The following is a 13,066-nucleotide window of genomic DNA, read 5'->3' on the forward strand; positions in this document are numbered from 1 at the left end:
ATACATAGCTCCCAATGGTCCCTCTTTTGCAACCAAATCCCTCTGTTCCTCTTTTCTTGTAAATTGTTCTTCACTTTTGGTATGATGTACAGATTTCTAGAAAAATTTATAATTTAGCTACCAAAAGTGTTATACAATATTAAACCTTTCATCCAGCCTCTACATGTTTGCATTTGTTAATTTTTAAAAGCCAGTATAAAAAGGAAATGTGGTAGTGATTTTGTGGGTTTAGAGCAGGAAAACAGAAAAAGAAAAGTCTAAAGCGCTACTACCCTTGCAGGCAGGAAGTGTTCAGGCCTGGGGGGCTTTGTGTGCCATCCGAAGATCCGTTTGATGTTAAAGGCGAGAGGGAGAGAGAGGTAATAGATGAGGCATGAGATGCTGGTGTCAAGCAAACAAGAGAACATTTGTGTATCATTTCTTCACGGTCCATTTAACCTGGATCATGCGCAGAGATGTGTTCCTTGCTTACATGTTGTGTGCTTAAAAGGTGTCCCCCCAAAAATTAGCAGGCATGGATTTATGCTGCATTACATTAATGTACAAAAATACAAATACACAACTCGTATGCATATTTGTAGATGAGCAGTATAACACAAATAGGTTTTAAATAAAACTATGGAGACACAGTGCTGCTAAATTGTATAAATCATAGGCAGCCATATTGAACATTACATAGAATGAAAAAAAAAAAAAAGGGAATGGTCTGACACACAAAAAACTTTTATCCCTTCGTTAAGTAACGCAGGTGGTCTCTCGTTTTTGATTTCCAACAAAAAAACTCATTCTTTCCTCATGTCAAACACTCTGTAAATTGGAAAAACTAGCTCCAGCTGTCAAAAAGAACACATTTCCTGAAGAGAAATACTTTGCCACAAAGATGATATCCTTGGGCTGGAAATTAATTCACTGACGTCCAAGTAAGAATGTTATGATGAGGACTGTTAAAAAGAAAAAAAAAACAATACTGCAATAATACACTTGCACTAACAGCCTACAGTGACTTAAGGAAGTGCAGTCCTAGGAGCATTTTAACAGATGGGTGGAAGCAGGAAACACAGGAAAGACCAATAAGCTTGTACACAAGAATAATCCATTTCCTTCTAAACCTGAATAGAGCATCTCTGGTGAGACGTACAGTACAGTATAAACACACACACACAATAGGTGATGCATACACATTAAGATGTATAACATTTTCTAAAATAATTGTTGCATCTGTTGGGGGATTCTGCCTCTTCCAAATATGGATTTGTCAGCTGTTGGGCACCGATGCACTGCTGCTGGCTATGCTAGTTTGCCAATATAAAGGTTTAAAAAGCTCTTCCATTATGTTCAATAGGTGTCTTTCACTTTAATTGCCTGCATCATCCACCAAATAAACCCTGCATGCGACAGGGACACCTAGGAACAGTCCAAGCAGGTCTCGCCTGTACTTTTTATTTGTCAAGGCAGTAAAGACGCAGCTTAATGCAGTAGGGCTTTGCACAGCAAGCACTCCAAAATAAACTGTACATATTCCTTGTTAGCATTCTGTCAGCAGTCAGACTTTCACCTGGCAGCAGGCTAACAGCAGCTCAGGGCTTGAAATTTTGAGTCCTGGTTTAAAGTGCAATATACTGTTATTTATAGCAGGGAGTTAAAAGGAATTGAAAAAGTGCAGATACAAATCCTAGAGACCCTCACCATGTGTAGGTGAGAAAGCTAGGCGACAGACACACAGACACACACACAGACACACACACTAACAAATAACAAAAACATATTAGATATGTGCATACACATATATTTATACAGAAGAAGAATCTAACCATTTAGTACACAACCATAGAAAATATTTAGAGTGCAAACCTGCATTTGCTCCAATGTCCTCTTTGGCTGCATTAAAGTGAATATTAAACCCTCAGATTTTTTAACATAAACCAATACTGTAATGTGTGCCTTACTGTAATCCATGGTAGTTTCCCTTCTTTGCTGCTCTTCCTTTTAAATCCTTATCTCTTCTCATGCTGGGGGAGAACTTCCCTTTGTAGCTGAGTGCCTCTTCCTGTAGTGCTGGCTCAGGTTGTGAATCTGCACAGAGACACCATGTATCCATTCCAGAGACAAGGCAGTCTGCTGCAAACCAGAAGTTCTGCCCAGCATGAGAAGAGATACAGATTTAAAAGGAAGAGCAGCAAAGAGAAGGGAAACAACCATGGATTACAGTAAGGCACACATTACAGTATTGTTTTATGTTAAAAAATCTGAGGGTTTAATGTCACTTTAAGCTTTTGCATTCCTATTGATTAGTATGGAAAAAAAAACCCATTCTGATGCCAAGGAAAGACTATGTACACAAGCCTAAAGCACCTCCTGTCAGTCGGCCCCTGCCAGCTCTAATGCATTCATTTTCATAAAACAATACACTTCCCTTTGGTGGAGGATTTTTTTTTTCTCCACCTGTGTAAGCTTCTAAATTGGAACTTACCCAAGGAAGATCCCTGTCGCAGGGAGGCAGCTAAAGAGAACAGAAAGGTGAATATACCTTGATTTTGGTAGAATTTGCAGCCTGGCAGCACTGCTGCCATGGAGTCTAAACAAGTATTTCTATGGAGTTTATATGGTCACACCATTTATTTTGGTCTTTCTGGATGCACCACTTTCACCCCACAATTAAAAAACATACCATAATTAAACTGTACCTAAAGATACGGTTTTGAAAAAAGGTGTTTGTGAAAAAAAACAAAACAGATTTTTATAACAAATAAATAAAAAAGCATACATATAAAAAAAATGCCCGTTTTCTCATGTCATGCACCTCTTTTTCTACAGTTTCCAGCACAAGAGTGCCAAATAGTCTGTCATCAACAAGTGAATTTAATGCTCCACCTGTGTGAATGATGTGCCCCCGGGTCAGGGTCATAGGGAGCTGAGATAAAAACCATTCAAGTGCTAATTGAATGTTACTCTTGTGTTACTGCTGACATGTTCAGATAACACTTGGTTTATTTTACCTTGAAAGACAACCATGCTGAGTAAGAACCTGGGCCAATCACAACACAAAGAAAAACATGCTTAAAAAGAATTCAGAATTTAATAACACGGACAGGGACAGGCGCAGTACAGCAATGCAGAGATAAGAGATAAGCCCAAATTGCACAATCTTTCCAAAAGAAAAAACTTTTAAAGCAGAACCTCTTACTGCCATGTTAAAGGGTGACTGACGTATTTCTGATTAAAACAAAAATCTCCCCTGGTTAGATATATGGATTTTCAGAGTGCTAACTGCTGCCGTTTCTGATGGCATACATACAGTGGGGCAAAAAAGTATTTAGTCAGCCACCAATTGTGCAAGTTCTCCCACTTTAAGAGGAGGCCTGTAATTGGCATCATAGGTAGACCTCAATGAGAGACAAAATGAGAACAAATCCAGACAAAATCACATTGGCTGATTTGGAACAAATTTGCAAATTATGGTGGAAAATAAGTATTTGGGTCACCTACAAACAAGCAAGAGTTCTGGCTCTCACAGACCTGTACCTTCTTCTTTAAGAGGCTCCTCTATAAGTTTGCACCTGTCCGAGATTTACCCTGGCAGAAGGATTAGCTGTAGCTTCGGCTGATCCTTCGGCTAGCTTTGGTTGCGGGAGCCCTTCGGTTCAGTCGAACCGAAGGGCTGCTTTACAGGCTATTCCTGAAGGCAGCCGAGCCGAAGGCATATGCTTTGGCTTGACTGAGCCAAAGTGAGAGACAAACGGCTCGCAATTGACAGCTGGTCACGGCTGGCTCCGCCCAGTTATCATTTAATGACAGCACAGTGTCCTTGAGGATGCTGGGCTGTCATTGAAGGACAACAACTCTGCGGAGCGAGTCGTGAGATCACGACTCGCCCAGCTGTCAGTTGCGACCAGTTATCATTTGCAAGGCGTTTGGCTGTCACTTCGGCTCAGACGGGCTCCACCCAGTTGTAATGACATATCAGCGTCCCCCAAATGACCTGGGTATGCTGAACTGTCATTAAACAATGACAACTGGGCGGTTATTCATTGGCCGGGAAGACTAGCAGGTCCCGGCCAATAGGAAACAGTTGGGTGGAGCTAGCTTATTTATATTTTACTACATACATTTTAATATTTTATTTCTTTTTAAAAAAATAATTTTTTTAAATTTACATACATTTTTAAACTTTTGTCATTGATTTCCTATTCTGCTCGGTACCACGGAGGTACTGAGCAGAATGGCTGAGCCAAATGCCGCTCGGCAGCATTCGGCTATTCGCTCACTGCCGGTCGGGATAGGGGCTAACAGCAGCGAGTGAGCTGCCGGAGCTTCGGCTCAGCCGAGCCAGATGTTGGATTGGCTGAGTCGAAGTCCTTCTGGACTTCGGCTCAGCCAAACAAGCAGAGCATGCTCGGCTGACCGAAATGCTGCCGAAGTACGGCTAAAGTGAATAGCTGGCTCACTTCAGGTGGGTTATTCACTCGGCTGCCTTCGGCAGCTTTGTAAATAACCCTGTAAGTGCCGATACCGCCACTTGAATTTTTTTTATCAGAAGCGGCTGCCGAGGCCATAAGCAAGCACATCCTGCATCTGTCTGAAGCTGCTTCTTCCTGTGAGCCACGGGCGTCTGTAAAAAGGCACAGCCGGATCACACATCTCCTCCTCTGTCTTTCTGCTACCACACTACCTGCCTCCGCACAGCACTCCTAGAAACCGCACAGCACTCCTGAAAGCCTGCACAGGCCGCACAAACCACACAGGCCAAACGAGAGCGGTCCTCCTTGCTCTTTCTCCCGGCTGCCTTTCCTTGCTCTCTCCTCTATAGTCTCCAAAAAAAATGTGTAGGTTTCACTTGAAGAAAAGGTGGCAACTCTAATACATATGGATTGCAATCACTTCCTAAGCTCTGCAGTTATTTCCGTCTTCGCAAATGGGAAGGTCTTCATGCTATAGTCACATAATCAGTCTATGTTGTAATAAGAAAATATGAAGAGAAAGGCAGTAAGGAAATTACTACAATTATTACATTTCTATGGGCGATTTGTAGACAGGGTGCAGAGCATCCACATAACTGAGGGTTTTTTTCCCCAGGAAACCATAGCTAGCCAGAGTGATATTTTCCCATGCTGACATTAGTTTATAGATTATGTAAACCCTAACAATAAACTCCTCTTGTTTGCTCCTTTTTGGTCTGTTAAATATACAAATAAAAGCATGTTCTATGTTTGAGAAGTGCACAAAACTTTTTTTTGGACTTTTTTGCAGCGTTATTTCACTCTGTATTATTACCTCTGAACTACAGAACACCTCAAGCCTGTTAGAGATAAGAGGGTTTTGCTTTTAAAATGAGACAGCCTAGGGAGACAACAATGTTCCTCTATAGACACTGTAGAGTAAGTGAGCATTGTCACCCTGGGATAAAAGTGTGTTGCTGGCAGATCAAGTCTATGGGGAAAAAAAGTTTGAAAATGAATGCAGCCACCACATAAAGACCGGTAAGCTGCAATATATTAAAATCCAGTGTACCCATTGCACTCCTGACCGAATAATACCCTAAGAGTCGGGTGGGTGCCAAAGTGACTGCAGATGCCTCTGCAATCCAAGATAAGTATATGTATAAAGTCACTCGCACTCCAATAGAATTTCAAGTCAAAAACGGTGTATTGACTCGATTGCCATCACATCATATAGCAAATATATGTAATAGCAATCGAGTCAAGACACCGTTTTTGATTTGAAATTCTATTGGAGTGCGAGTGACTTTTTACATATACTGCAATATATTAAAAACGCAATTCTGGACTCAGCCCGTTCCACCTATTTTTTCCCCGTTTTCTTGTGTACATTCACTTTCTGAAGTCTTTAGGCTGGACCGGTGATATGCAGGGTCCTCTTCACATTCTCCCAGCGGTGGGGAGTGGTCCTCAATGATGCACAGTGGACCCGATATGATTATGTCTGCACTGCTCTCTGCAGGGCGTCATGAGGGAGCAACTACAACTTGGTGTACTGATGCACCCACAATATGTCCTCAAGTCTGGGTTGTATGAATTGTGAGGTAATTTAAACCTAGAAGAATGAGGAGGGCATCTAGTGGAGAAATGTTTTGGGACAAAATAATTTTTTTAGATATGATCTTGCAAAAATTATTTAACATCCTTTGGAAGCCATAGAAAAGTGCCTTGGCTACTTTTTTGAAAAACATTGCCGTTTTGTTTTTACAAATAAAATAAAGGCATTTTGAATGCAACATAACAATGGTTGAGAAAACAAATGGAGAAAAGTTTAAATTCTAATAGCTAAAAAATAAAATAAAAATAAAATAAATAAAGGGTTAATAGGAATTTAGTAAACTTTTAATTTTTTACTTTTAAAGGATGCTTTAGCTATCAAAGGATCAAATGTCACCCCCTTGATCTGTACATTGATGAAACTGCAAAAAAAACACAATGGGTTTGATATACTAAAGGCAAATAAGCGGTGTACATTGTAAAGAGAATTTGCACTTTGCAGGGGAAGTTTCATTTGAGCATGGTGACATTTCACTTTGCAAAGAATATCCAATCACGTGTAAGGAAAATAAAAAAACGCATTTTTGCTTGCACGTGATTGGAAGGTGGAAGTCAGCAGAGCTTCCCCTCATTCACTAAGCTAAGGGAAATTTCCCCTGCAAAGTACAAATTCTCTGGCAACACCAGATGCAGTGTGCTCTGGCATGATTCTGACCAGAACGCACTGCATCTGTTTTTTTTGGTAAAATATGAAAGATGGGGTCATATCAGGTAAATAGACAAACATGTCAAGCCTTAAAATTGCACGCGCCCGCAAAAGACTACCATACCCAAAATTGACCATAGGCGACGCTTTAAAAACTTTTACTGCTCATCAGTTTAGTGTTATCAGTGATTAATGGACCTAAAATGATTGCTCTCACTGTGACGTTCGCGGTGATATGCAGCATGTGCGGTGTAATGGGCACTATCCACGTTTTCGCACGTATGCATACCCAATGCATGTTTGCACGTGTGTATGTATGGGTGGGGACTTTAAAAATTGTGTTTTTTGTTTCAGTGTAACTTTTTTTTTGCTCTTAACTTTATCACATAAGGGGCTAAGAAGCCCTCTATGTGATAGCAAAGGGGATGTGACAGGTCCTCTTTATGGAGACACAAGGGGTCTCCAAGACCCCTGTCACCTAGGGACCCCCAAAGAAGCAGAGAGGGCATGACCTATTGTTCCAAGGTATACAGTTTACACCACGTAAGATCACTTATAGCGACCTCAACACTTGTAACAGAAAATTCCAATGTTAACAATCCAACATTCCCAAGCTGGTTGCCATACTCACTTTAGCTATTGTATGCTATTATATTACTTAGATAAGCTCTCCTAGGAATATTTCAGTCTAGTTACAATCGCTAATTATCTATAGCACCATTGCATGACAGGGCACCTCCAGGACCCCTAAGACAGGCTGTCTTTTGACGGCCACTTACACCCAAGAAGCTCTTGGACGGCCGTGAGGCGTATAAAGAGGTTGTATAAGGAAGACCTACTTTTAACATACTTGTTATACTCATCTTTTGGAAATTTAACTGCACTGAATGTTCCATTTGATTACATTGTTATTCTAGTTACATTTCAAACCATAAACATTACGCAAAGTTGGATAAAGGCTGCACAGTGGATAGAGGCAAAGTGACTTCACACACTATGCATGCAACCATTCTTGTGAATGAAATCATCTCCTGGGTAAGCCCCTTCCAAGGCTAACAAGCCCCAATGACATGTCTTCCTGAATTCCAGGAACCTTCCTGTTTAGCAACTACTTCCTTTTTTCACACAGACAATTGAATGAGTGATGTAGCACAGAGAAAGCCGGTATTCCAGCCTATCTAGGAGTATGTGAATACAAAGAGACTTCAGGCTGATCTGGATGGATATGATAACACTGGAGAAGAGCTTTTCCGGAAATCAGAGTGTTCCCAGCTGTGCAAGTCAAAAAGCTAAGGAGCCTTACTATATATAAATGAGAAAAAGGAACTAAGGTCATTGGTCTTCATATCCACTTTAAAGGAAGCACACAGAATAATAGTGACATTGACTAATATAAAGTAAATCTTAAAATGAAATGAAGTCGTGACCCAGCATTTGGATATGTAATTCAGACACATACATTCATGAACACTTAAAAGTATATATATGTTTTACTTAGCTATCCATACACATACATAAACACACAGTTCTTTTGTACATTTTTTTAAATTCTAGATTTACTCAACACAGGGATTCAGTCTACATGGCATATCAGCACATTGTATATTCTGTCACAATGTTAAAGACATAAGGGTACTGTGTTGATTACCAGTTTGTCTCAAAAAGTTCCTTTGGACATCTTGTAAGTTCACCTCTGCATCTCACTGCCTACATAGTCATGTGAAAAAGTAAGTACACCCCCAAAAAGTTTTTTTTGACAACTAAATGACTTTTTCAAAATGTGTGGTGTGTTTACATACATTCACTTTTAACCCTTTAGTGAATGAGTAGGGGTACTCATTAAAAGGGGGGTGGAGGAATCTGGGTGTTCTCTTAAAGGGGTACCCTGATGGAAAAATGCTCCCCCCCTGCCCACAGACCCCCCCCTGCCCACCAGGCCAGGGCTGTGGGGAAGAGGCACTGGTATGACTTTTGGGGGGAACCCCACACACTTTATTTTGAACTTGGAGGGTTTCCCTAACATTCTTACCAGACCTAAAGGGTCTGATATCAGTTGGGGGGACCTCACACTGTTTTTTTTTCCTTCTGCGGACTTTAAAAAAGAAAAAAAGTCTTTTTTTTCCCCCTTCTTTCTAATGTCACTTTGCTGCAACGAAAATTTGGTAGTAACGAAATTTCGCACATACTACTGCTAACTTAAATTCAAATTTCATCCGAATCCCAAAAGGAATTTACTTTCAGGCTCGAATCCCGAAAAACAAAATGAAAAATCAGAATGAAAATGAAACCCATTTTTTGCCAGGGCACATGTCTAACTGAAATCTCCCCATCAGAGACCCACAACAGCAAAAATAGTTTCATCCCTTTACATTCTATCCTACATACGCAAGTATGGGTTTATACTTTAAAATCAATTGATTCACTTTGCGGGTGCCCAAGAAAATCTGACTGTCAAGACCATTTGCACTGCCCCCCTTTGCAACATATTTTATTTAACCTTCCCAAATATGATTTCTAAACAGCAAATCAAGTTAAAACACTGCTCAACAACCAGAATTATGAAAAACACACTTTTCACTGAACCTCAAATGCTAGAATGTTAGGTGGGGCAGCTTCATCTCTCCACCACATGAACCTCTGATTTCAGGCAGTAAGCCAGACAATGACAAAAGCAAAATATATGGACTTGTTTAAAAGGTTATGCAGTAGGGAGGACACATACATGACAAAACATTTTTACGATATGAAATAACAGATCTTGCGGCCTTGGGCCCCAAAATACCTGCCACACCTTCTTGTCCCAAATGTTGTACATTTGATTCCACATGTTGACCTTTGCCACTTAAGTGTTCTGTTAAGCCTGAATACAGAGTCTGAAAGTTAAGGTGCGAGTCCTGATAACCATACTTGCACCATAAAGAAATACAGCTCTGTTTAGATTTTAACTTTTTGGAACATTAAGATATGCATTAAAACTGAATAAGAACACAAAGAAAATGTCTGAATATCAGTAATTGTCTAAATATTGTTAAATATTAAAAGCCTAATTTGCTTCACGTGTATGTAAACCCCCAGCAATTACATTCTCTAATTGGCTGCCTTTTGGTTTACTAAATATAAAAACTTTAAAAGTTTTTTTTTGTTATTTCTGTTTAATAAGTGAAAATAACACCTGTGGATCCTACTAGAAATCCAGTGCTGTCCTGTGCACTCTGCAGTGTTATCTAAAGCAGTGTCCTGCTTATTTTTTCCCTGTGAACTACAGGTCCCTATGTTATGGAGAGAGGAATGTGTTCTGAAGTTCAAACACATTTTCGGTCTTAATAATTCTCCACCTCCATAGATAAATTACAATTCATGAGCGTCGTCACCCTAGGACAGAAAGCGTGTTGATGGCCGAATCACTAGGTGAAAATAAATGAAAAAAGGTCAAGGGAAAAAAAAAAAAAAAAAAAACTAATGCAGCCACCGCATTACCACTGTTAAGCTGCAATATATTAGATTTTGGTTCTTGGGTTTTTAATTAAATAGGTTTCTAGAGCTTTGACATTCACAATTTGCATACACAGATTACTTTCTAAACTTTGCATTCTGAATATAAACAGATGATTTTTTTTTTCTTCATGCATAAAACATTTGTTTTAACATCAAGGTGATCAAAGCTATTGGAGTGGTGCAGTAGGCAACTCTGGTGGATGTAGTTTCTAACCACTACAGAAGGTCTATGTCCTGTATACAATTACATTTTATTGAGAACCTCCAGATGCTTTCCAAAGCTGAAAAATATACTAGCAAATTAGTTACATTAAGCATATATTAGACCAGGGCTCAAAATTTCAAGTCCTAAGCTACTAGCCAGGCCTGAAAAGTTACTCGCCACCAGTTGCCCCACCTAACCCCTACCCTGGCCTTAACTCTGCCAGGTCAGCGGTGTGACGCAGAGTATAAAGATCAGTAACAATGCACAATACAGAGGCCAGCTGTGTGACGCGCAGTGCAGAGGCCAGCAATGTGACGCGCAGTGCAGAGGTCAGCATTCTGACGCGCAGTACAGAGGTCAGCAATGTTATATAATAGGAAACCAGCTTTACCGGAAAAGTAGTAAACCTGCAAAGCGACCACCGATGGCACCATGAGCAATATAGAAGTAGTAAAAATTGTCACCAGCACACCACAATATTTACAGCAAAAAGTCCTTTAATGATAAATTGCCATTCAGTACAAGTGCTTTCAGGGTCTATAAAGTACCCCTTCATCAGGCTCATTCTGAACCTGATGAAGGGGTACTTCTGAGACCCCGAAAGCGCTTGTACTGAATGGCAATTTGTCATTAGAGGTCAGCAATGTGACGCGCAGTGCAGAGGTCAGCAATGTGACGTGCAGTGGTCAGCAATGTGACGTGCAGTGCAGAGGTCAGCAATGTGACGTGCAGTGCAGAGGTCAGCAATGTGACGTGCAGTGCAGAGGTCAGCAATGTGACGCGCAGTGCAGAGGTCAGCAATGTGACGCGCAGTGCAGAGGTCAGCAATGTGACGCGCAGTGCAGAGGTCAGCAATGTGACGCGCAGTGCAGAGGTCAGCAATGTGACGCGCAGTGCAGAGGTAGGTGGCAATTTCCCCCCAAACCCTCTCCGATACCTTTGCAACCCCCCCCCACCGCCGCCATAAGCATTTGATCTCTCCCCTCTCGATCGCTTTGCTGCTGCAGCTGCCAAGAGAGGAGAGATGAAGTCCTTGCCATGGCGGGGGGCGTTTGCAAAGGTATCAGAGAGGCCTGGGGGGCAATTGCCACCCTGCCCCCGGGCCTAGTCCGCCCCTGGGTCAGACTAATCCAGCACGTTATTAATATGAGTGCCGCACTCAATATGGCCGCAAGCGAGGGGCATACTGAGTGGGGCAACTCAGATTAATAACGTCCAAAAGATGTGGACTGGGAGGGGGGGCTCTTTAAGACTGCTCAGAATCACACCGCTGAACGATCACCTCTTCTCCCGACCGCTCCAGCTTCAGCTCCAGGAAGCGGGCACTCAGAGAGGCAGCTACGATCACACCTGTCAGTGTTCCCTCTCTCTGCTCCCGGCCGCTGCAGCTTCAGAGCGGCCAGAAGGAGAGAGAGGGAGCGATAACGGGTGTAATCAGAGCCGCCTCTGAGTGGACCTGAAGCGGCCGGGACGAAAGAGAGTTAGCGCAGAGAGCTAGCTCCGGCTCTGGATGGAACACTACCGCCGCGGCAATCACTTGCTCGCTTCTGTTCTCTCTTCTCCTTCTCGGGCTCGGCCGCCCTGTAGCTGCAGCAGGCGAGAAAGAGAAGAGAAAACAGAAGCGAGCGAGCGCTTGCCGCGGCGGTAGTGTTCCATCTCTAGTCCTGCCGGCGAGGCACCATTGCTGACATTCCACTCGCCCCACCCGCAATTTTCACTCGCCAATTGCGAGGGGGCGAGTGGAAATTTTGAGGCCTGTATTAGACTAAATCATGATGTATGTTATGCTACAAGTTCACTCAATCATGATGGGTACATCAGACTAAGCACTTTGAAAAGGGAATTGATGCTACTGCTCAAAGTACACCACTGTGTAATACATTGCCTTTATACACAAGGAATAAAAAATAAAGTAGTTAAAAAAAGTTAATTAAAACCATGTACACAGTCTTAGGCAATAAACTCTGTGCAGAGCAACGCACAGTAGCCCATTGCAAACAAATACATTAAAGGCATATTCTAATTGCTTGCTATGAGAAGGCACTATATACAGTAGATATAATACTGAGCCAGCACTGAATATGATCACACACGTATTGCACAATATTGTGAAGAGTGTACTACTTACAGTTCCAACCAAAGGGTATATGAACCCAGCTCCAATACTAGCCTTCACATCACTTATGGGCAGAATGAATCCAGTTGGCACTCCTTTCCTCTCGGGCTGGTGTGACAGAGACAAATGGGTCTTGGCCATGCAAATGGGAAGTTTATTAAATCCCTGTGTAAAGTATTAAAAGCAAAACATATTCTCAATATTTACATGATTATGCTGATCAGTAGTTCATTTCTAAGAACAAGAATGCAATGTAAGAATCACTTAATGTCAGTCAACACAAAATCCCCGGTTTCGAAATGCATCTTCACCATAGAGAGCAACTGAAAAATATCCCATTTATTTTGACTGGCTAAACCATGACAAATTCCCCACCTGCTGAAATGACTCTTTCCAGCCTTCCACACTATACTCCTGGGAAGCTGATAAAAGTAGAGGGAAATGAGGAGAAACAGATCTCAGCATGGGCAATAATTGGCACCCCATCCAGCCTTTTCTACCTCTTGCTTTTGTATATATGATGATACAGTTTATGTTTTGATTTTGCCCAT

At 41.6% G+C, this 13,066-nt stretch overlaps 1 protein-coding gene across 1 annotated transcript in view; it reads right to left on the bottom strand.

Annotated features, from left to right (window-relative positions):
* MTHFD1L (methylenetetrahydrofolate dehydrogenase (NADP+ dependent) 1-like) overlaps nucleotides 1-13,066 on the bottom strand; it is a 214,954-nt gene that overhangs the window by 30,875 nt on the left and 171,013 nt on the right. The window contains exon 27 of the mRNA XM_018567580.1: nucleotides 12,528-12,680. Within this exon, the coding sequence (XP_018423082.1) occupies nucleotides 12,528-12,680 (153 nt within the window). The remainder of the gene's footprint in view (nucleotides 1-12,527; nucleotides 12,681-13,066) is intronic.

This window comes from Nanorana parkeri, unplaced genomic scaffold (assembly GCF_000935625.1).
Source record: "Nanorana parkeri isolate BGI_ZX_2015 unplaced genomic scaffold, ASM93562v1 scaffold1067, whole genome shotgun sequence".
In the NCBI taxonomy this organism is placed as follows: Eukaryota; Metazoa; Chordata; class Amphibia; order Anura; family Dicroglossidae; genus Nanorana; species Nanorana parkeri.